General features: G+C 47.4%; 1 protein-coding gene across 11 annotated transcripts in view; it reads left to right on the forward strand.

The window, feature by feature from the left end:
• SLC4A4 (solute carrier family 4 member 4) overlaps positions 1-21,997 on the forward strand; it is a 153,182-nt gene that overhangs the window by 65,463 nt on the left and 65,722 nt on the right. For all 11 annotated transcript variants that reach the window (XM_079306348.1, XM_079306351.1, XM_079306352.1 and 8 more), the window contains one exon: positions 6,056-6,235. In XM_079306348.1, the coding sequence (XP_079162474.1) occupies positions 6,056-6,235 (180 nt within the window). The remainder of the gene's footprint in view (positions 1-6,055; positions 6,236-21,997) is intronic.

Below are 21,997 nucleotides of genomic sequence, written 5' to 3' on the forward strand. Positions count from 1 at the left end.
AAAACGTTGTAAGAGCAGCTGAGTCAATAGCTGGCATGGTCAGCCCATGGTGAAGGAAAGGTGGTGCTTTCTTTTCAGTGGTGATAAGTGTTGTGCCAGCATGTGCTGAGCACCAGGTGAAGGAACATGTTTCCATACCATTCTGACAGTGACTCGTTTTCCCCAGCTCCAGTCAGTTTACAATCACAGAGTATTTAAGTTGGAGCAGTGCTTTAAGATCATCAGGTCCAACTGATTGGAAACCATCACCCTGTTCCCCAGAGCCCTGAGTGCTTTAAGTTTTCTTCAACTCTTCTTTCCAGTGAAGCCAAGCAGTTCTGGCCAGATTAGATCAGATCACAGCAGGACAGGTTTGGTGGCTTTTATAACCCCTCACAGCTCCAAAGAATAGAGAAAGAAAAGCAGCTTACAGGGCTGTGGGTAAGAGTCTCGCAATGGCTTACGTAAAGCTCAGGGAGAACACCCCCACCACATGCTCATTGTTCTGTCTGAACAATGCACACCCCTTCATTCACTGCCACTATCACTGACTTGGTCACATCTACACAGGCAGGTTTGTAGGATCTTCAGGAAGGCAGTTGAAGACCTTGGTTTTCTTTTTGTTTGGTTAGTTTTTTCCCTGTTTAACTCTTTAAATATTTTTTCCTTGAATTTATATGAGCTCTGTCTTTTAGAGCCATCATGTTGCTCAGATCTAACTCATCTTTTACACATGCTTTGCTGGAATGGCCTCTGAATCTTCTTAGGAATTTGGCAGGTTCAGTCTGGGTCATGGATCATCTCTTTGCAACAGAGCAGTGCAAGCTTTAGAACAAATGGCTGGGAAGACTTCCCTTCTGTCTAACTATAGTTTGTTACATGGGAATGATTTAGATCTCATGCTGACTTTTTGAAGATACTGAAGTGCTAGAAGCCTGATGTTAAAGAAGAGAAAAAGGTCTCCAATTTCCATACTGTCTTCCCCTGCACAGCTCATGCCTTGCTCCTGATTTCAGTCATTTCTGTCAATGGCTGCATATAAAGATGTGCAGTAATGCAAATATATAAAAAGACCTTTGCACAAGTTCCCTGTTCAGTTAAGGAACTGCATCTTCCTTGCTGGTGGTGATCCTCACTTGAATCTTAGCCATGAATTTGGGATTCTTCTGTTGGAACTGGCAGATGGAAAGAAATCTCTGATATTTCTAATCTTGTTCCTTCTTCTTTCCTTTTTCTATGGCATAGTAGCTCAGGATGGCTTCTCCTGAAGCCTCTGTTTTACATTTTGCCCTTTCCTGTCTCTCCCTCATGGCAGGCTTGTCTGCTGATGGCATTTATCAGTCTGTGAACCTGCTACTCAGCCTTATAGCTGTTGTTCCCACTGCCTGATGGATTCATGCTGACCCTTTTCCTTGGCAAACTGCCACAACACGGAAGAATTGGTTAATTGCATCCTTCTATTTATAGGAGTAGGGATTTGGATCTGATCTGTCTCCAGCTAGTGCATTCAGTTTTGTTCAGATTTCCACTAAATGCTCAGTGAATCCTTGTGCTGTTTCCCTGACTGATGGATTTTTATTTGCATGGAAAATTGGTCATTTGAATACCAGCATGCTTTGAAAACCCTGTGGGGACCAGTGGGTGAGCCTGGGACTGTGCCTGGGCAGCCTGTCTCGAGGACACACTAGGGTTTGATTTTTCCCTGGAGATTCAGTGTCTGTCCATGTGCATGGATGGGAGTAGCACTTGGCCCTTGCACAGTGCTCCTTGTTTCTGCTACAGCTGCTGTGAGTAGTTCTCTGACATGGGGTGTCCTGCTGGCTGAGCATCCCATGCTGGGAGTGCAGAACAGTTTGTGTCCTGGAAGGTGGAGCTGGTTGGGGTGCAGGTCCTGCCCCTCTGCTGCTGCCAGCACCTGTAAACCTCTTTGCAGCCAGGTAGAGCTAAGGGCACCCAGCACGTGATGGCACGGCCTTCTGTTCTTATTTCTTGAGCTGATTTGAAACTAAGCAGGGCTTACTTTGGGACTTCCTTAGTGCTGCTTTTAGTATCTCCCCTTTAAAATGGATCATCCCCCTGATTTATTTGTCCTTCTGAGCTGTGGGCTTTTTTGTGTTGTTCATTTTCTTTGATTCTCACACAAAATGAGAAGCACCTTCTGCCACCAAGCCAGGTTAGAAAAGCAGCTGCTCTGGAGCACACTGTGATCTTGGCAGTGTCCTGGCTGCTGCCACCTGTCTCTGCAGGCTTGGCTGTGTGCTGGCACCTCCTTGGGCACAAAGCTGTGCCATCTTCTGCTGAGGAAGCACGAGCAGATCTCCAGGTGCTAGATGGGGGAGCTACCTGGGGCTTTCAGTTCCACCCAGGGCTAAGGCTGAGGCTGGGCTGTGAAAATGGGCTGAGAAGGTCCCACCTTTGATCAAATCACAGTGTTTGGGTTGGAAGAGACCTTAAAGGTCATCTCCTTCCAATCCCATGCCATAGGCCTCCGAGTGACATGGCTGGGGCATCCTGAGCAAAGCCCATTTTTCATGGGCCCAAAATATTTTCATGGGGCCAGAGTGGGTGGGGAAGATTTTGGCTTTGTGGCCAACTGTAACCACACGGGCCTGTCGCAATCTGATCGGGTTTAATGTGACTCTCCCTGTTCTTTGCAAAGGAGTCTTTAAAGGAAAAACAAGGGCTGGGTAAAAACTGCTAATGCTCAGCTTGTTTTCAGTCCTTTATACATTTTGAATATTAGATTTTGATCTTGTTTTCTTCTAAAGTGCTGGTGTGAGATTTTTTATGGGCTGGTCTTACCACGCTCTGAGTCTCAAGAATCCAGTCATGTGGAAAGGATTCCTTCTTGGATGCAGCAAGCAGACTTTATCCTTTGATCCTATAACTTTCAGCTCCTTTCTCCAAGTGACTGAGTTTTGGTTTTGCTGAGCAAAAGCAATTCCCTAGTACCCTTTTTCAAAAAGAGCTAGTGTTTAAAAATGGAGAGAATCATCATAAAATGATCTCTCAGAATGGTTGTGTTTGGAAGGGACCTCAAGGATGCCTAATTGCACCTCTCTGCCATGGGCAGGGACACATTCCACTAGACCAGGTTGCTCCAAGCCCAGTCCAGCCTAGCCTTGATGATGATGAGCAGGTATTCCTGCAGGCAGGGAGGGAATGCTGCGTTTCACAGAACCTCAGCTGGGTGATGCACAAGGGGGTTTCATCAGTAAAACTGATTCAGGGAGTCTTCTACACCCAAACTCCCAATCTGGGTGCTGAATCATGAACTGCTGTTCTTCAGTAGCTCTTAGTAATGCAAAAGATGTGGTTTCAACAGAGTTTTTCCAGGAGAACCTCCCTGATGATGACGACTGCTTTTTGTGTTATTAATAATCAGATGAAATTATTTTGTTGTTGACTTGGGGCACAAAAAGTCCAAGGTTTCAGCGACAGTGAGTTCAAGTGCCAAGTGCACCCAGAGGGTAATGGATGTCCTGGGGAGAGCAGGGAGGGATGTGGGAGCAACCCCTCAGCAGGAGCTGTGCTGGGTGGGTGTACAGCAGAGCAGCTTTGGGTTCCCCCACTGATCCCTGTGGTGTCAGGTTTCGTTTCCCAGGCTGTGGTTCTCATGGGAAAGGCCGGGCTCCCCCGGTGAGTCGGAAATGTCCCAGGAGCCCCGTGCATTGAGAGTATGTGTCAATTGTTTCCTTCCAGGCGCTTTGGGAAGGGAGCCTAGAAGATTATCTCAGCGTTTGGAACAATATAAACAGATGCCAAGCACTTGAAGTACACGGAGAAGGAAAATGTCTTGCTTGGCCTCCCTGAACAGTCTGGGGGAGGGCGGGGGCAGCACAACAAGGAACATTAAATAAGTCTCTGCCTTCAGCCTAGGGAAAACAGCAAAGTAATGCAGATGTTAGCCTGCGTAGATACAAGTGAGTTTCATATTACCAAAATCTGTGCTGTGCACACGTGGTCCAAAGATTAAAGAGATTGTCCAGTTCTGTTGGCAGCATATTAAAGTATTAAGACTGCAGGCTCACTATGATGTGTTTCTATTATCAAGCTGACCACAGAAATCAAGTGATTCAAAGGTGGATGTTGTTAATAGAGATGGCTTTTGGATAGAGTTTTGGGTGTGAGAATGCCTTGGGAAGGGCTAGTGGGGTCCCCCCCACCCTCCAGCTCCTGCTCCTGCTGAGATGAATCTCCCCTTCCCTGTCCCTGTGTGGCACTCAGGCCATCTGCCACCTTAAAGCTGATGTTTCCAGTTGCTGGGAGAGCTTTCTGGGTTTCCTTTGGCACGCAAGAGCTGCACTGGATCTTCACGTGTTGCTCTGGGGAGTCTTTGTGCTGCAGATGTCTGTGTGCCTCTGCCCTTCCCCTCTGTGGTGATCCTGCTCCTCAGAGATGGCAATTCTGGCAGCAGACACAGGACCCTGTTCTGCCACTGTTCCTCTCACTGCCTGAGACTGAACCCTGCTCAGCTCCAGAATCCTCTTTCTTCCATCTCTGCAAGTGTCCAGGGGCAGGTTGGATGGGTCTTGGAGCAAACTGCTGTAGTGGAAGGTGTCCCTGCCCATGGCAGGGGCTGGAACAAGATGGGCAAACATGCAAAATAAAAGTTCAAACATGCACAATAAAGGTCTCACGGCTGCCCTCTGGGGTGTGTGGAGATGGGAATGGCAAATGCAGGGTTGTTTTTCATTGGCAAATCAGTTGTTGCAGAAATGGAGTATTTAGTGCCTACATTTCACTTGTTTGGTGGCCAAGATTGGATTTATCAAAAGGAGGAATTAAGAGACACATGTTTAGTTTGTGGATCATTCACTGAGATAAATTTGTCTCTGTCCGTCCATATGAAAGTCTCCATTCAGCCACTCTGGGATGGAAATGGGGAAACCAACCTTGGTCCAAAGCACAGACTCCAGCTCTCATTTCTCAGGGGCTGCTTTTGTAAGAGCTGCTTTTACAGCTGACAGTGAGATGTCTGAATGGTCTGGGCTGAGAAGATGACATGTAATTGCTTTCTGTAAGTATGGGATATTCATCCCAAGCTGACAAAGTGCAGAAAGCCTGAAAAGAAAACATTTTTATCAGACACAAAAAGGCACAACCATTGACAATGTAGCTGGAGTGCTTCAGTTTGAAATCCAGGTCTCAGTGCAAGGGCATCCTTGGGATTTACAGCCCACGTATGAAATTTGGCACTTCTTCTGTTGCTAGTTAATTTTTCTTTTTCAAGTGTCAAGTAGAAGTTGATAGGAATTCTGTGAGTAGTCCTTCCTCCTCTGCTGTGTTATAATAACTCCCTAATGATACTTAGAACATGGGACCTCCATAGTAGCACCTGTGTAAGGTACCTAGTGGTGCTCTGGCACTTGTTATACAATGGACTGCACAGTCAAGTGATGTAGATTTTGTTGGTCTAAGCTCTTCAACTCGACTGAATCACTTGGCATGAGGTAGTTGTTAAGTTCAGCCAGTGTATTTGGTAAAACAAATGGAAAAATTAGTGTAGGATGTGTTTGAAAAGCACTCTGATATTACAAAATGAGTACAATGGCCTTCTGTGAGGTTTATTTTTTGTATTTAAATAAGTCACAAGGACAATAATTATCCTAGTCTGCACTGACATGTGCTCTCAGAAATGATGGGACAAAAATGCTTCTGCAAATGCTGGCTACAGAGCTCCAAGCTCGCATCTGGAGACAAAAACCAGGACTAATTAACTTTAGACCAGCAAAGAGGGATAGTTCACTTGCCTTGTGAAGTGAAACAGGGATAGGACAAGGAGTAATGTGTTCAGACTGAAAGAGGGGAAGTTTAGGTTAGATATATGGAAGAAATTCTTTCCTGTTAGGGCAGTGATGCCCTGGCACAGGGTGCCCAGAGGAGCTGTGGCTGCCCCACACCTGGAAGTGTCCGAGGCCAGGCTGGATGTGGCTTAGGGCAGCCTGGCTTAGTGAAAGCTGTCCCTGCCCATGGCAGGGTTTTGGAATGAGATGAGCTCAAGGTCCCTTGCAAGCCAAAGCAGTGGCCACACTGCAGAGTGCTGAGGTTAATGCTGGTGTGCTTGTGTTCCCAGGTCACCACACGATTTACATCGGGGTCCACGTGCCGAAGAGCTACAGGCGGAGGAGGCGGCACAGGAGGAGACCTGGCCACAAGGAAAAGAAAGAAAAGGAGAAAATCTCAGAGAACTACTCAGACAAATCAGATGTGGAAAACGCTGATGAGACAAGCAGCAGCATCCTTAAACCACTCAGTGAGTACTGGTTCCACTTGTCACTCATTGCAATGCTCTGTTGTCCAGGGATCTGCTCACGGAGGACAAAACTTGATCCACAAAACAATCATCTCACATTGCAGGGTTGGAGCAGTCTCAGCCAGCTGCTGTGGGATGGCTGCTGAGCCTTGGAAAAGGCACAGGCCACAGCAGACATTTCATCCCTCTGTACCACCTGAGTTGGCCCTTGAGCAGATGCCAGGCAGGAACAGGCCAAATGTTGAAAAAGCAATATGACACTGTGTGTAAAGAGATAGCAAGCAAGGGCAAAGACTCAGCAGTGCCTGGGTAGATCTATTGCAGCTTCTGCACTGGCTCTGGGATGTGTGCATGCTCTGGAATTCCACCACCCCGTGGGTTTGGCCTCATGTGTCACTAACCTGCCTTTTTCCCTTTGGTAATCAGCCAGCTTTAGGTTTTGAAAACAACGAAGAATAATGAAATGGAGCATTGCTGTATGTTTGAGTATCTGCTGGGATAGAATATCTAAATATTGACAGGCAGGTGAGGTCCATTTTGGATGCCCCAGGCCTCTATTCCCACCAGAATTGTTAAGCAGAGGACAGAGACTTTTAGCTGGTGCAGAGACTGTCACAGGGTCACGTTCTTCATGCTGTGTTCTCTGCTGGCCACAAGCTTTTCCTGAAATGTGGGAGGTGGCTGCTTTGGTAGGAGCAGGGGGGAGATGGGAAGGTTGATGGGGATGCAGCCCAGGATGTGATACAGCTTGGATTGTTGAGCTTAATTCCAGATGGTTGCAGATTAATTTCTAAGTGGAAAAATGCCTCCTGTGTGAGAGATCCACATGACTGGATCTTGGATTGAAGAAATAGATTGATTTCTCATTTTGAACTCGTGTTGCTGGGTAGTTGCTGTAGATAGAGACAGTAGCATGAGGCAGATCAGTCATGTCTTTAGCATGGTTACCATCTTCAGAGAATAGCACCTGGAAAGGTAGGCAAGTCACAGATTCCATTTGCTTTTCCCAGCTCTTGTTCCCTGGTTGTCTCAAAGAAGGTTTTTTTCCAGCACTCAGAAACCTGGAGTTGGATTTACAGTTGAGTAATTACCCATCTTCAAGAACTAAAATGTTTTAAACTTAATTTTTATGTTTACACCTCTGTTCTTCAGCATGCAGGTGACGAGGCCTGGAGAAATTCCTTTTTCACTTGTGAATGTATCATATCCCAGGGGAATTATTTCCATGGGCTAAGTGTACCTATTCTTGAAAACCCATTTCTTCTGTTAGGTTTTCATGTCCTGCCTTTCATTTTGCCCATCACTGTGACTGTGTTATTTGAGGAAGGGTTCATGGTGTTTTTTCTCTGTTTCTATGCAGTAATATATTCTCATCTGCACTTACACCTGCATGTGAAAATATGCACTCTTTCCATCACTCTCCAGCTGCAGCTTTCCCATAGGCTTTTTCACCCTGACCTCTTTGCACTGCAGATTCTTGGAGTGGAATGGCATAATGTTCAGGTGTCCCATGCAGTGGCATTCATACCCCATCACTGGGCTCTTTTCTCTGTTGTTCACCATCTCAGGTATCCAGATACTTTTCCAGGTCCTTGCAGGGACCTGCTGTTTCATGCTGCTGGCCAGATCTTTTTACGAGCTGGCTCAGTTAGCTTGGAACTCTGCAAAGGAGAGGGGTAGTCAGATTACTGTCTGGAATTACAAGTTACCTCATATCCCTGGGTTTTTTCTCTTCTGAAACTCTTGTCTTCAGAGCTGACCTGAATTTTGTGTTTCCCACCTTTTCTTTTGCTTTCTGAGAAGCCTTTCTTTCCCCTCCAGCAGCTATGTCACACAAGTGTGTCCAACAGAAGCCCATTTCTCCCCAGGCAGCTTGTACAGCTTAGGCTGGTGTCCAGTGCTGGCAATCCTGGCAAGAACCCTCAGTTAGAACCCTGGGGTTTTAATCTTCATCCCATAATAGGCATTGATTGAGGGGTAGGTGACTCAAATTCAGTTTCTAAAGAATATTGGAAACTAAGAGCTGGGAAATGCTGCACAGTAACTTTAATGGAGTTGGGAGAAAGCTGAAATGAACTGTATTACATACATTTAACAGTCAGTGGAGAGTGTGTTATATCAGAAACTGAAATATGTGTGAGGACTTTGTGGTTTCAAACAAGAAAAATCTGATCTGACATGAAGAAACCTCAAACATTTTGAGTTTTGGTTCAACATGTCTCAGTTTAAGAAATCCTGAATTTACAGAGCTCCTTCTTTTGTTGATTTTTGAAGTTATCATCTTGGCTAGTATTAGACACTGTGAGTCCAGCTTGGGTGTAGAACTGATGATTTAGTTTTTCTTCTAATATAAGGACAAGTAGATAGAGCTTGATTTGCAAAATCTTTAACAATGTAGTTGTTAAAATAATTTGTAGAAGTTCCGGGAATGACTTGATTGTCCTGTTTATTGACACCTTTGTTTTTCCTGAGTAGAAACTTAAGCCAGTTGTGGTTTGGTACATCACTTGGATTTCATGGTCTGGCCCTAAGGACCTCAAGACTAAGCTTCAGTATCTTAGCTGAAAATGATTTCTCAGCTTCTTGGATGAAAACTCTGCAATTAGACTTTTACCAAGTCTGGGTTTGACTCACTGAGTCAAAGCACTGGGTCAAGCTGCTCACAACAACCAAACCTGATGGGACATGTCCATTGATACCAGCAAGAGAATAAACAGGTCCAGAAATGCAAGTCTTCCCTAGCAAAATTTTGTTCCAGTTCCAAACCAGTTTAGCTGTGCCTGTGTGTTTGGGAATTGGTGCAGTCTGGAAATGCCAGCCCTGAGTCCTTTTTAGCCTGTGTCCAGCTGGGCCAAACAAGCCAAACTCTGTAGTTTATAGACAACCTTCAGCTCTCCCATGTGGAGAGAGCTGGGCAGATGGAAGCTGTGCAGATAGGTTTTATCCTAAGGAAATGATTGCTTGGGAGCCAAGCCTCCTGCACAAATGCAGACAGGGATACTCTGACAGACTGAGGAGGAGGCAGGAAGGCAATGTTCCCTCTGCAGAGCCCTTTCAGGACATTCCAGCCCTGCGGGGCTGTCTCTGCTCTCAGGGAACTTTGGCACTCACACCCTGGTTCTCAGGCAGGACTGCAGACAATGACAAATCCCTCTTGCAGGTGAAACATCCCAGCACCTCCTCAGCCAGCCTAGCCTTGCCTTCCACTCAGGGCCAGGAGGGAGGAAAGGCTTCTCAGGCTCTGCCTCAGCGGGTCTGCTGGTGCTTGTGTCAGCACAAAGAGGTCGGTGCAGTTTGCTGCTACTTGCAAGGGATGAGACAAGGGAGGAACAAGGAAGGCAGATGAAGTTTCTCTGAGCCCGTTTCCCTCTTCCTCCTTCTTTGCTACAGGTGTGCAGAGATTGTCCCATGAGGAAATGCATTTCTGCTTGATCTGAGAAGGGTTTATTCTCATTGTTTGGTTGCCCTTCAAGTCACCTTGTCTCACCTTCCTGGCCCAAAGCCAGGTGCTGCAATACTTCACTGACTTTTAAAAACCACTTATGGTTCTGATGAATTCTTACTGCCAAGGAATAGAATTCTCTTAGTGCTTGCAGCCCTGAAGTAAAACCTGATTTTTGTCAGGTGTCCGAATGTTGCCATGTTGATAAATATAACTGCAGAATCTAAATTTTGCAATACCTACAAGCAGGGCTAAGACAACCCATATAAAGAGAAGTGGGAAGGATGATATATCAAAGCTTTGTAAAGGTTTCCAGTTGGTTCAGAGAATTCCACCAGCAATACTTATAGGTTTTAGTAAAAATCCTGTCATGAGCACTCAGATGTGGGTTTGGAGGAGCACTTCTCTTGTTTGCAAGGAGTCATTTCAGTAAGGTGCTGTTTGGGGCTTGTGTTGCCATTCCTCATGGAGTGCATCTCTCCCAGTGAAGGTGAGGTTTTGGCTGGATGGATCAGATTTGTGCTGGAGGGAGGTAAGTTTCTGGTCCTGCTTCCCAGCTTGGAGTGCCTGCTTTGCAGGAAGAGTGTGTTGTGGGCAATGTCCCATTTGATAGGTTGTCCAAAGGAGTGGTGGATACCTCATCCCTGGAAGTGTTCAAGGCCAGATTGGACAGGGCTTGGAGCAACCTGGGATAGTAGATAGTGTCCTTGCCCATGACAGGGTTTTGGAATGAGCAGTTCTTTAAGGTTCCTTCCAACCCAAACCATTCTGGGATTTCCAGAGAAGAGTGTCAGTGTGACTGAACAGGCCATTTGGTAAAAAGATCAAATTAATTCAGCAGGGATATTTAGACATGTATTTAGGAATGCTCAAGCTTGGTGTCTACCTTGAAAGTTCATTGTTGCAGGTGCTATAAATAGCAGGAGAGAGCTACAGGATGGAAATAAATGAACCTACTTAGCAGGGCAGATTCAGCACAGTCAGGGCTGTGCCAAGAGTTCTCTCTCTGTTCGTGTCACTGGATTTTTCAGCTATCCAGTTTGCTTCCTGACTTTTCAATACATGGGGTGGGATTTTCCAAAAGCTTTCAGTCCCAGCTCCCCACTGTGTCTATGCTGAGGCCATGGGAAGGTGCTGAGGCTGGCAGGGCTGGCAGGGCTGTGTCCATGCTGAGGCCATGGGAAGGTGCTGAGGCTGGCAGGGCTGTGTCCATGCTGAGGCCATGGGAAGGTGCTGAGGCTGGCAGGGCTGGCAGTGTCCATGCTGAGGCCATGGGAAGGTGCTGAGGCTGGCAGGGCTGTGTCCATGCTGAGGCCATGGGAAGGTGCTGGGGCTGGCAGGGCTGTGTCTATGGTGAGGCCATGGGAAGGTGCTGAGGCTGGCAGGGCTGTGTCCATGCTGAGGCCATGGGAAGGGGCTGAGGCTGGCAGGGCTGGCAGTGTCCATGCTGAGGCCATGGGAAGGTGCTGGGGCTGGCAGGGCTGGCTGTGTCCATGCTGAGGCCATGGGAAGGTGCTGGGGCTGGCAGGGCTGTGTCCATGCTGAGGCCATGGGAAGGGGCTGGGGCTGGCAGGGCTGGCAGTGTCCATGCTGAGGCCATGGGAAGGTGCTGGGGCTGGCAGGGCTGGCAGGGCTGTGTCTATGGTGAGGCCATGGGAAGGTGCTGGGGCTGGCAGGGCTGTGTCCATGCTGAGGCCATGGGAAGGTGCTGGGGCTGGCAGGGCTGGCAGTGTCCATGCTGAGGCCATGGGAAGGTGCTGGGGCTGGCAGGGCTGGCAGTGTCCATGCTGAGGCCATGGGAAGGGGCTGGGGCTGGCAGGGCTGGCAGGGCTGTGTCTATGGTGAGGCCATGGGAAGGTGCTGGGGCTGGCAGGGCTGGCAGGGCTGTGTCTATGGTGAGGCCATGGGAAGGGGCTGGGGCTGGCAGGGCTGGCAGTGTCCATGCTGAGGCCATGGGAAGGTGCTGGGGCTGGCAGGGCTGGCAGGGCTTGTGTCCATGCTGAGGCCATGGGAAGGTGCTGGGGCTGGCAGGGCTGTGTCCATGCTGAGGCCATGGGAAGGTGCTTGGGGCAGTGGCTGTGGGCAGAGCACAGGTGAGGAGGTTGGCCCTGTGCTGACACAGCCCTGGCTCTGCTCTGTTCCCACCCTGCCAGGAGTGTTGAGTAAGCCAGGACAGACAGGACAGACCCAGCTGGGATTGCTGGGATTGGTGTCTGACTGCCTGGGTACAGCTGCCTGCAGCCCACCCTGCTTCCATGGCCTGACAACCACTGCATCAGTGCTTTGGGATGGAAAGGACCTCAAAGTCCATCCCATCCCAGACTCTGCATGGGCAGGGACACCTTCCAGCACCCAGCTTGCTCCAAGCTCTGTCCAACCTGGCCTTGTGTCCACAGTGTCTCTGGGCACCCTCACCACCCTCACAGGGAAGAGTGTCCCCCTGACACCTGATCTAACCCTGCCTGTGTCAGGTGGAGCCAGGAGGATGCCAGTGGTGGCACTTGGAAGGACTCGAGGTGTGGGAGTGGCAGAGAAGAGACCCGTGTTGGAGGGGGTGCTTCCAGCAGCAGCCAAACCTGTCTGCCTTCACCCCTTCCTTGCTCCAGCTCTTTTTCCAGGAGAGGCTCAGGATGGTATTTCTCTTGTTCCTCTGGCCTCACTGCAGAGCCCCCCAGCTCCCACTGAGGCACTTGGGCAGATGAAGGGACATGGTGAGCTGAGGTTGATCTGGATGTCACCTATCAAAGGGCTGTTGGGCAATTCCACTTTGGTTGTTGTCAACTTGAAGTGATCAAGATCCACAGGTGTGAAGTAAAAAAAAGAATTTGAGTAAGAAGTACAAACACTTCTTGCTGCCCTTTTGGCTCTCACAGCTGAATGCTCCCTGCCCTCCTGCCACACCTCTAAGTTTTCTCTACAATTTGAAGAACTGATAGAAATAGTTTTTGGGTGAGTCAAAGTTAAGATTCTTCTATAGCTGTAACCTCTCCTTGGGAGAGGAGTTAAATTCCTAAACCCCAGCAGGTCAATCTTAAATTAATTGTGGCAAAGTTTGAGGTAAAATAGCAAGAATTATTTGACAAATTTGGTCTGGGCAACACAGGGAAAATGTTCTGCAAAGCAAGTTCAGTCTCAAAATCCTTTGGTGTTGGGGTAGGTATTAGTGACACAGTATTTTCATTTATGGGTCACTTCTGCCTCAATTAACTGCATGTTTTCTTAAATCTATGACTAAGCCTTTCTTAATTGAGAATGGTCTTTGCTGCTTTTTTCCTGACCAGGCAATTCTCTTAGAAATCTCCCTTGGCCCAAGGGGACACAATTACTCATGTACATGTAGAAGAAAATAATTCTATATAACCTTCACATGGTGTTTAAAGCCACAGGGTGTCTAACTGTCTGCTTGGTGGATTGGAAGTGGTGCTTTGGCTTGAAACTTCCTCTGAGTTCCAATACCAGCAGAGATGCCTTTATGGGGTCTTTATTCCCACTTTGACAGGGTAGGCTGTTTATGTTTTAGAGCAAAAAAGAGGCTGGTTCCTTTCCTCATATGGGGAAGAGCTGCTTTGACTGGAGCTTGCCGTGTTAATCTTGTGTCTTGAACTGATGATAATATGTGCCACTATAATTACCTAAGCCACCTTAATGCTTTGCCTAATTCTGTTCCCTGTGTTCACGTGAAACTGCTAAAGGACAGAAAAGTCCAAGGAATTTACCATGTGGGGAAAAAAATCTCAGTGAGAAGCATTTTGATTTGAAGCCAGAGCTGTTTGTCCAGCTGAGTTGGGGATATGATGGCTGGCACTGCAGAGCTGCCCTTTCTGGATGAAACTCCATGCAAATCTGTTGGGCAGGATGGGAACAAGCCACCCTACAGCTCTGCATTTCCTGGGATACATAAACAGGGGTTTATCTTTTATCAGTAGAGCCAACACCTGGATTTTCTTCTCTGAACCCTTCTTTGTGTTTTTAGTTGCCTCTTGTGAACCTCATTGAACTCTTCTGTTGGGACCATTACAGATGTTGATCCCTGCTCTAGCTGTTCTTGAAGCTGGTGTCATTTTTTAAATTGTTCTTCTTTCACCAGTAAATTGTCCATCAGCAGAGCTGGGGTAAGTTTGGCAGTCACTTCTGCCCTCAGAAAGGGCCCTTGGCCTCTTTGGAAGGGTCAGGATGGATAACAGGGGGGCTCTCAGTGCTTGCTGGGGCTTGGCACCGAGTCTTCTCTCATGCCAGGAGGGGCAGAGAATTATGTCCATGACCTACTAACCTCCAGTTGGGATTGTAGGTTTGGGAAATGAGTGCACAGATGGCAGTGCTGGGATGGCAGCAGATGCTGCTGATCTAATGAGTGGAATCAACTGACGTTTCAGCAGAGTGGTGAGAGCAGTGCAGGGATGCTGTGGGACTGCAGGGCTGCTCCCTTCTCCCTGCTGCCAGCACTTTCTGAGCCCTTCCCCTTCTCACTTGGCACCCTCAATTTATCTTCTCCTCCCGATCGAGTTGGCACAATGACAATGCAGATAATTTAGATTGCACGGGGAAGCTGTTAGGGAATTAGATGATTAAGAAACATTTGGAGGGGGATCCAGAAATCTTGAGGCCAAAAACCTGCTGTACTCTAGTGCCAGCAGGCTGGAATGACCAAAGGGAGTGTTAAAAAGGAAGAAAAACCAATCAATTCCATGCAGAATACCGAGCTGATAGCAAAGGGCTCTCTCTGTACCCCTGTGCACGTGGCTCCAGCAGGACTTTGTGTGAGCCCTGAAATAAATACATTTGTCATGGCTCAGGAGCCCAAGGCTCTACGTACCCTTGCAGATGCTCTTGAGGCAAGGCCTGTGCTCAGGCTGCTCTGCTGCAGCTGTGGGTCCCACTCTGGGCTGTGTGTTTCTGAGGGAGTGATTCTGTTGTGCTTTGAAGTTTGGAGCTGATGCTGGGTTGTGAATGTCTCCATGCCTTGAGGAAACAGAACTTAGCAAGAGGCAAGAGGTGCTTTCTTTTATCTCTTCTGACTTTTATCTCTTTGACTTCCTGGTAAGGCAAAATTGGCTCTTGTAGCTGTGATGAGAAGCACAGGCAGCCAAAGGGCCACCATGGAAGGAAATGGAAATTGATATTTCCATGTCAAAAACCTGAAGAATGAACAAGATAGAGTAGAGAAGGCCTCAACTCTAGTACTTGATCATTGAAAATTATTTCCTTTCCACTTGGTTAGTGTCAGCCATTTCCCAGAAAAAATGGTGTATTTGTTAAAATAAATCTGGATGACATCTGAAATAAAATCCTTGAGAGCTGTGGGCTGTTCTGCTCAGCTTTGAATCCTGATCCAACATCTGTTCAAGCAGAGGAGAGTCTTTGCTTGGATTTATTTGCTGATTTCTTACCCACTGAGTGAACTTTAAAATAATGATATTAAGTACATCAAAATAACGTGTAGGAAGAACTTGGTCATCTGCAAGCTGAAGAGGAAAGCAGATGTTAACTGAGATGTAAGTGGTTCTGCATAGATGTGTTGGTACTTGCTGGATTTATGGCTCTGAAAAGGCAGAGCCCCTGTGGCGCCTTTTCCTTCTGCTTTGGATACCCCTGGAAGGGCATTGTAGGCTCAGCAGTTACATGGAAATAAAAGTATGCATACATCAGCAGAGCCTTTCCTGCTCTTTGTAGGGAAGCCTAGGAAAGACTAGTCCCAGCCTGAATGTGGTATTGGGATGTGTTCAAGGCTTGCTTCCAGCTGGAGACCTTGGTATTTAAATATAGTAATGGGAACAGAGTTCATCCGATGGAGCCCTGAGCTGTGGGTGTACAACAGCCTGTGGATTGCATGGCTGGGCAGGAGAGGAGAGGTGTTCTGAGCATCCTGACCTGTGGGACCTCCTGCAGTTACCCTCTGTGTTCCTGCTCTGGGGGCAGCTCTGTAACACTGGGACAGGCTCTCATTAATAACCCAGCTCCTGTCAGAGCAGGGCAGGAGCTCAAATCCATGCTCTGCTTCCTTGGAACCTACTACTGCCCTGACTGCAAGCAGTGCTGAGGGGGAGGGAGCTGGGAGGTGGAAGGAGGCAGAAAGGATAGGTGTCAAACCCCATTTGCACAGCACAGGGAGGAGCCAGGGGGACTTTCCCCCCTGGAAACCCAGCCACAGGATGTGGAGTGCCTGTCCCCATAGGAGCTGGCAAGTGTGGTTTGAGGGGGATGCATGGCACTGATGGTGGATCAGCTTTGTGATAAAGGAATAAGGACAGCAGCTGGCAGTGCTGCAGCCACAGCACAGTCCTTGGCTGGGGAGCACAGTGGCTTTGTGGCCCTGGGGTAGTGCTCTCAGATAAGTGGCTCTTAGGATGTGAGTCATCAGTCAGGAGAAAAGGACACCACTGAAGAGCACAAAGAGCTGGCTGGAGGTGGTGAAACTTGGTGTGTTTGGTGCAGAGAGGGCAGAGAAGTTATTGTGAAACCATAGCGTTTAGATAACCACAATATTTAGATAATCAAGGGCACTTAGCAAGTGTGCACCAAATCTGGGCAGAGATGGGTGTCACTCAGACTGGGAGAAGATAAAGGAAGGTATTCCATATGGTCCAGGTGAGGGAGTCTCTCTGCAGGAGAGATGAGGCCCTGTGTATTCCCTGTCTGAGAGCTCCAGGTGGGCCATACTGAAACCCCTTGTGGAGACACTGCATCTTCATTGACATTCCACGAGCTGGATGTGGTGTGCCAGGCACTGTCCCAGTAGGAGGGTGCTAACATCTCCTGTAGGAGTGGTTCTGTTTCACAGTCAAACACACCATGGTGCAGCAGGCTGTGTGAAAACAACAATGCACTGGGGACATGGCAAGTGATGGATCCACAGAGTTTTGGGAGTTATCTGGGGGCACTTTGTTGGGTGAGGTAGATCAGGGGGATCCTGATGAGGAAATGTGCTAACAGAAGTCAGCTGAAACTGCTTGGTTTCAAGTCCATGAAAGCACTGGAAGCTTTGTGGCTAGGAAAGAGTTTAATGGATGTAGGAGAATTTCAGTGTGTGCCTTTGGTCTTGGGCAAAGCTTTCTGGGCTGTGTTGCAAACCTGTCAGGCTCCAGACAGTGAAGAGAAGGCTGCAGTCTGCTCCTTGCTCCCAGGCAGAGTCTGGCTTGGCTGTTGTGCTGGGCACAGCTTTGGGTATTCCTAGAGAACATGCCTGACCCCGTTTTGTTGGACTCACTCTTATTTGGGTTTCCCTTTATCTGTGTGGGACTTGTTCTGCCTACTTTGTATATCATGGTTTTCTTGTCCCAGCCTGTTCCAAAGTAAATTGCCAAGGATGGGAAACTTCAGAAGGATGAGTCTATAGCAAAAGAGAAGTTCACTCAAGTAATTTCATTCCAGCATGGATTTCATCGTGGGAATGGGAGCTTGCTCTGCAGAATAAACTGCTCACCATCAAACAGTATAAATGTGTTTAGTGGCAACAATTGCTCCTTTGGCAAAGCCTAGCTAAAGCTCTCTGGAGGGATTAGTCTAGGCTTAGCATTAAAGCTGGGCTTGAAACATACTCTGCATTCCTAGTGACAGGGAGTAGTGTCATCCAGAACGGTTGTTTCATGTCTGCTGCAAGTAATGGGGATTCTTTGAGGAGGGACTGGTTTAGCTCAGTGACTGTCCCAGCCTGGAGAATCCCTTTTGCTGGCTGGAAGCAAAAGCAGCAGCTCAGGAACCACAGAACATGCTGATTACAGTCATTCATATGGGCTATTTTAGAGTTAAATTTTGTCTGTTGTGCAGTTCAGATATCAAACTGGTGCCCTAAATTCCTAGTTTAGACTAATTCTGGAGTCACTTAGACCTTCCTTTGGCCTGGCCCAAGGGTTTTGCAGCGTGTTGCAGCTCCCAGTGGTGCATGTCATGTGTGGGTATGGGAAGGGGAACAGGAAACTGATGAAGGTCTAGGGATGGGCAGTGTGCCTTGGGATCTGCCCAGAAAAATGGTGCTGGGGGCTTTGTACTGAGCTCAGTCTGGTTTTTGTTCCAGCTGTGTCAATGTGTCTTTTATTCGGTGGTGAAGGGGGAAGATTTCCAAATCTTTGGCCTCATCTGCTTAAAATACATATGCGTGTATATGCAAAGCAGGCAGTATTTTGTAATGAATTGTTTGCCTTTGGAATGAGATTGCTCTTTGTCTTGTGGGTTCCTTTAGGGCTTTGGCAATAAATAAGAAGCTTCCAGCTGCAGACAAAACCACATTTGGGGTTAAGTGTGAGCAATTTTTGATTGCTGGATGTTCCAGCATCACCTTGTCCGAGGGCTTGGTGCTGCTTTGGTGTAAGGATGGGAGGGACCCCTGTGGGACAGGGACAGGCTGCCAGGCCTTGTGCCAGCACCTATCTATAGGAGCAGTGCAGGCAGAATGAGAGCTGTGACCCAGGACAGCACCAGGAACAAATTTAACCCAAAGCATATATTTAGCCTGGCTGCTTGCAAGAAGATTTAAAGCCATATTTAAAGCTGAGCATCTGCTGAAGTGCCGGGCGGATTGCTGATATAAATAGTTACCCACACTGGAGCTGCTCTGGCTACGTGGGGAAACCTGGGAGTGCTCTCAGCTGCTTTGCTGCGCTGGGATGACTGTTCCTGCTGTCTATTCTCTTTGTCACAAGTGGGACAATCAGAACACAGGGGACTAGAGCTGGACTGGCAGCTCCCTGCCCGCTGTCCGGGCTCACCCGGGGGTTGTGTGACTTCCCAAAGTGTGGCCCTGCTGGAGCTGTCTCCCTGACTGAGCTTTATTGTAAACTGATCCCAGGGGGATGAGTCTTCTTGGGAAGCATTCAGCCTGCTCTCTATGCTGGTCCTGCTGTCCCTTTGGAAGTGGAATAGCATAAAAGAGCTTTTTTCCCCCAGCAGTACTTAGGAGGAACCTTGTCATTTTCCCAATTATTTGTACTTGCCTTAATGCCAGCTCAGCTGTCACTAAATGAATTGCCAGCTGTTTTCATAGTTTCTCCCTGCTGTTGTGAAAATAGGCTCATCAAAAAGGGGTCATTGCCTTGGGTTGGGATCTTCCTTGAGTCAGAGTCAGGGAGATGAGCAGCTCCCCTTTGGAGTTCCCCTTGGAAGCAGTGATTCAGTTGTGGACCCTGTCCTTGAGTCACAGCTGAGACAGGCTTCCCACCTGTTGTGGGAGGTCAGGCACTGCCACGTGTCCCACCTGAAAATGTCTGTCAAGAGCTGTTGGTGGTGGTCACAGCAATGTGCTCACCCTTTTTGCCTTGGGCAGCTGTGTCTGTCCTGCTCCAGCAAACATTTTCTTTGCATTCAGATTTCATTCCCAGTCTCAAAATAGCATTTTTTTCTGTGTGAGAGTGGTAACACTTGTGGATTTCTGTCCAAATCCTGTGCCTGCAGAATACAGTGGTTTTTGTGCTTATGGTGCTTCTTAATTACAGGAGTGTTCAATATTAAGAAGCTGAAAAAGATGGTAGCTGTGTAAGGTTTGTGGATGAAGAAGCTTCTGCCTAATGTCCTTCCTCAGTCAATAGAGCAAAATAGGTTTTAGGAGCCTTATCCTCGTGAGTTCTTTCTGGAGAAGCCAAGTCCTGCAGATGACTTGCATCCTGTTACAGCTCACAGCTGGTACCAGCCCTGGAAAGGGTTGGCTTTCAGGACATCCCATATTTCACAGCATTTGGAGCTGGAGGCTTGTAACTGACACTTGGCAGCATTTAGGAGGCTGGGGATGTCTTCTTTCCTTTGTGGGTATAATGCCTGTGAACAACAAAAGGGGCTTTTCTTTGCCCTTCTGCAGAAGAGGAGATAGATTGTTTGACAACCAGTCAGAAATTGTCTGGTGCATCCTTTCCTTAGATTTCCCAAACCTGCTGTTCTGTGCTGAAAGCAGACCTTTTTTAGGCAATTAATTCTCTCTCTGTGGCAAATTCAAACACTTTGGAAGACCACAGATCACCTTCAAGTTCAATTGAACATTATTTTGGGGTTGGGAAAATATTTAATTTGCCTTTGTTACATCTCCAGCTATTCCAAGTTTGGTGACTTGGCTCTTTTTGCTACAGTGCTGTGACTAATCTCATAGTTTTGTTGTTCGTTAACATAATTATGTGCTCTTCTAAAAATGGAAAGATACCAGGACATTTGCCTCATTCCTCCACACTGGTTACTGCACACTTCTAATAAGTGTGCTTAAACCCCCTATTGATCAAAGTTCCCATGTTTATAGCTGTTTTTGCCAAGGAATTTGGGACAGGCGTGAGCAGGGCAAAGAAATGGAAGGTGTGATGCTCTGGGGGAGAACCTGTTAATTCCTGTTGTCAAAAGGGAATGTGGCTGCTTTGGAAGCCTTTGAAGATGGAGAGAAGAGGCAAAATGATATTAATGTGCAAATAGAAGGAGCTACAGGGAAGGTTGCTGGCTGGGAGGGGAGAGAGGTTACGTGTTTATGGATCACAGGAATGCTGTGTGGTACTTCCATTGATACATGCTGATAGTGGTTCTTTATTTCCATCCCATTGGCAATGAGTGTGTTGCAATAACTTTGGGACTGTGAGGCTGAGACTGACTAGAAAGCATTTGTGTTTCTTTGTGCTCATTTTATTGAAGTACAGTATTTACTCTGGGCTTACTTTAAGTTTTGGAGGCTTGGAAAGCTGGTCTCCTTTTTGGCTGCAGCCTGCTGGTCTTCAGCACCTTTTGGAAATAAGGATTTGGATTTCCTCTGAGATTTCGTCTGGAAAAGAGGTTGCAAGGGGGGAGTTTTGGAAGTGGCAACTATCTAAGCCTGTGACATCCTTGATCTGGCCTGTGCAGCCATCTCTGGAAATCTGCAGGAATTTTGCATCTTTTTGTTCTCTGTGGGTCAGGCACACAGTATTTCTGGTGAACAGTTTCTCTTGCTGCCTCTACTTGTCTGAGGTGTGTGCAAGCTGTGATGATGCCCTGGGTTGTTTGCAGGGGTTTGAACTGGGTGCCTGTGGGAAAATGAAAGGCAGGATTTTGCCAGGTCAGCTCTACATGGACACAGAGTGTGCAGGAGCCACTGCCACTGGGGACTCTTCCTGGCAGGGCAGGCTTGGATGGTGGATCAGGAAAAACTTCTTTAGTTTTCTTTCTTCAGTGATGCTGCTCCATCCCTGGAAGAGTCCAAGGCCAGGTTGGACAGGGCTAGGAGCAGCCTGGGATAGTAGAGAGGTGTCCCTGCCCATGGCAGGGGATTGGGATGAAATAAACTTTGAGGTCTTTTCCAACCCAAACCATTCTGGGGTTCTATGCTGGGGACACTCCTCCTCCTGTAGCTTAAGGCTGTAAGAGGAGATGTTAAGATGTTAAGAATGCTTGAGATGTTTTTGGGGATGGGGGACAGTGTTAGGTGGTGTTTGGTGCCCTTGATGCAGAGGTAGTGATATGTGTGAAGAACATCCTTCTGGCTCTGGAAAACCCCACAGCCAAGGCAGCATGTGATGCAGAAGGGAAAATGCTCTTTGCTTGGAAGCTGACAGCTTCAGAAACATAAGGTCAGTGCTGAACTTGTTGTAAACACATCCTCCCCCAATTAAATCTGGTGTGACATTTTTCTGAGGAATGTGGGTTTGGTGTCCTTCATTTGGGAAGAGCAGACAGATTTTGCACAACAAGAGGAAGAGTAAATGTTTTGCAGGGAATATTTTGCTTACTATCAAGGTCACGTATTTCCTTTCAGTTAGGCAAAGCATGTGCTTAAAATGGCAATCTCCACTGGAAGACAGTTTTCAAATCTTGGAAAGGACATCCTTGGGGTTTGTTGCTCACTGTTGCTTGTCTCTTTGGTGGATAAAAACCAAAAGTGTTTTGAAGAAAAGCTATGTTATCTAAATCAGTGCATTGAACTGTTCTCATCTGCAATGTGATTTTGTAGGCAGAGATTTGAGTTCATCTCAAAATTAAGCAGAAGAACTTGAGTTGTAGTTGAGGCATCAGGTATATATGAAAGAGCTGTTGTCTGCTTCATGGCTTCTCTGGTCCCACAAAGTGGAGGAACACCTGGAAACCAATATTTTTTCTACATCATCTTTTCTTTCATGCATTTAATGGAAGTATGTAGCAAACAGTCCTTGTCTGGTTCTTCTGGGATTACTTTTCCATATGATGGAGTTTTTTGCTTTGAAATAGATGGACCCCCCCTTACAAGTTCATTTTCCTTATACAGAACTTTGTCACTGCAGTGACAGAGCAGAGCATGATGGCTCCTGGAAAAGGCATCCTTGAAGCATGTGTTCCTGTTTCTCACAGCTGCATCCTGGCCAAAGTTTACCTTCTGCTCTGTGGTGGAGGACTGGGGAAAGAGGAGATGG

This window comes from Erithacus rubecula (genome assembly GCF_903797595.1).
Source record: "Erithacus rubecula genome assembly, chromosome: 5".
NCBI lineage: Eukaryota > Metazoa > Chordata > Aves > Passeriformes > Muscicapidae > Erithacus > Erithacus rubecula.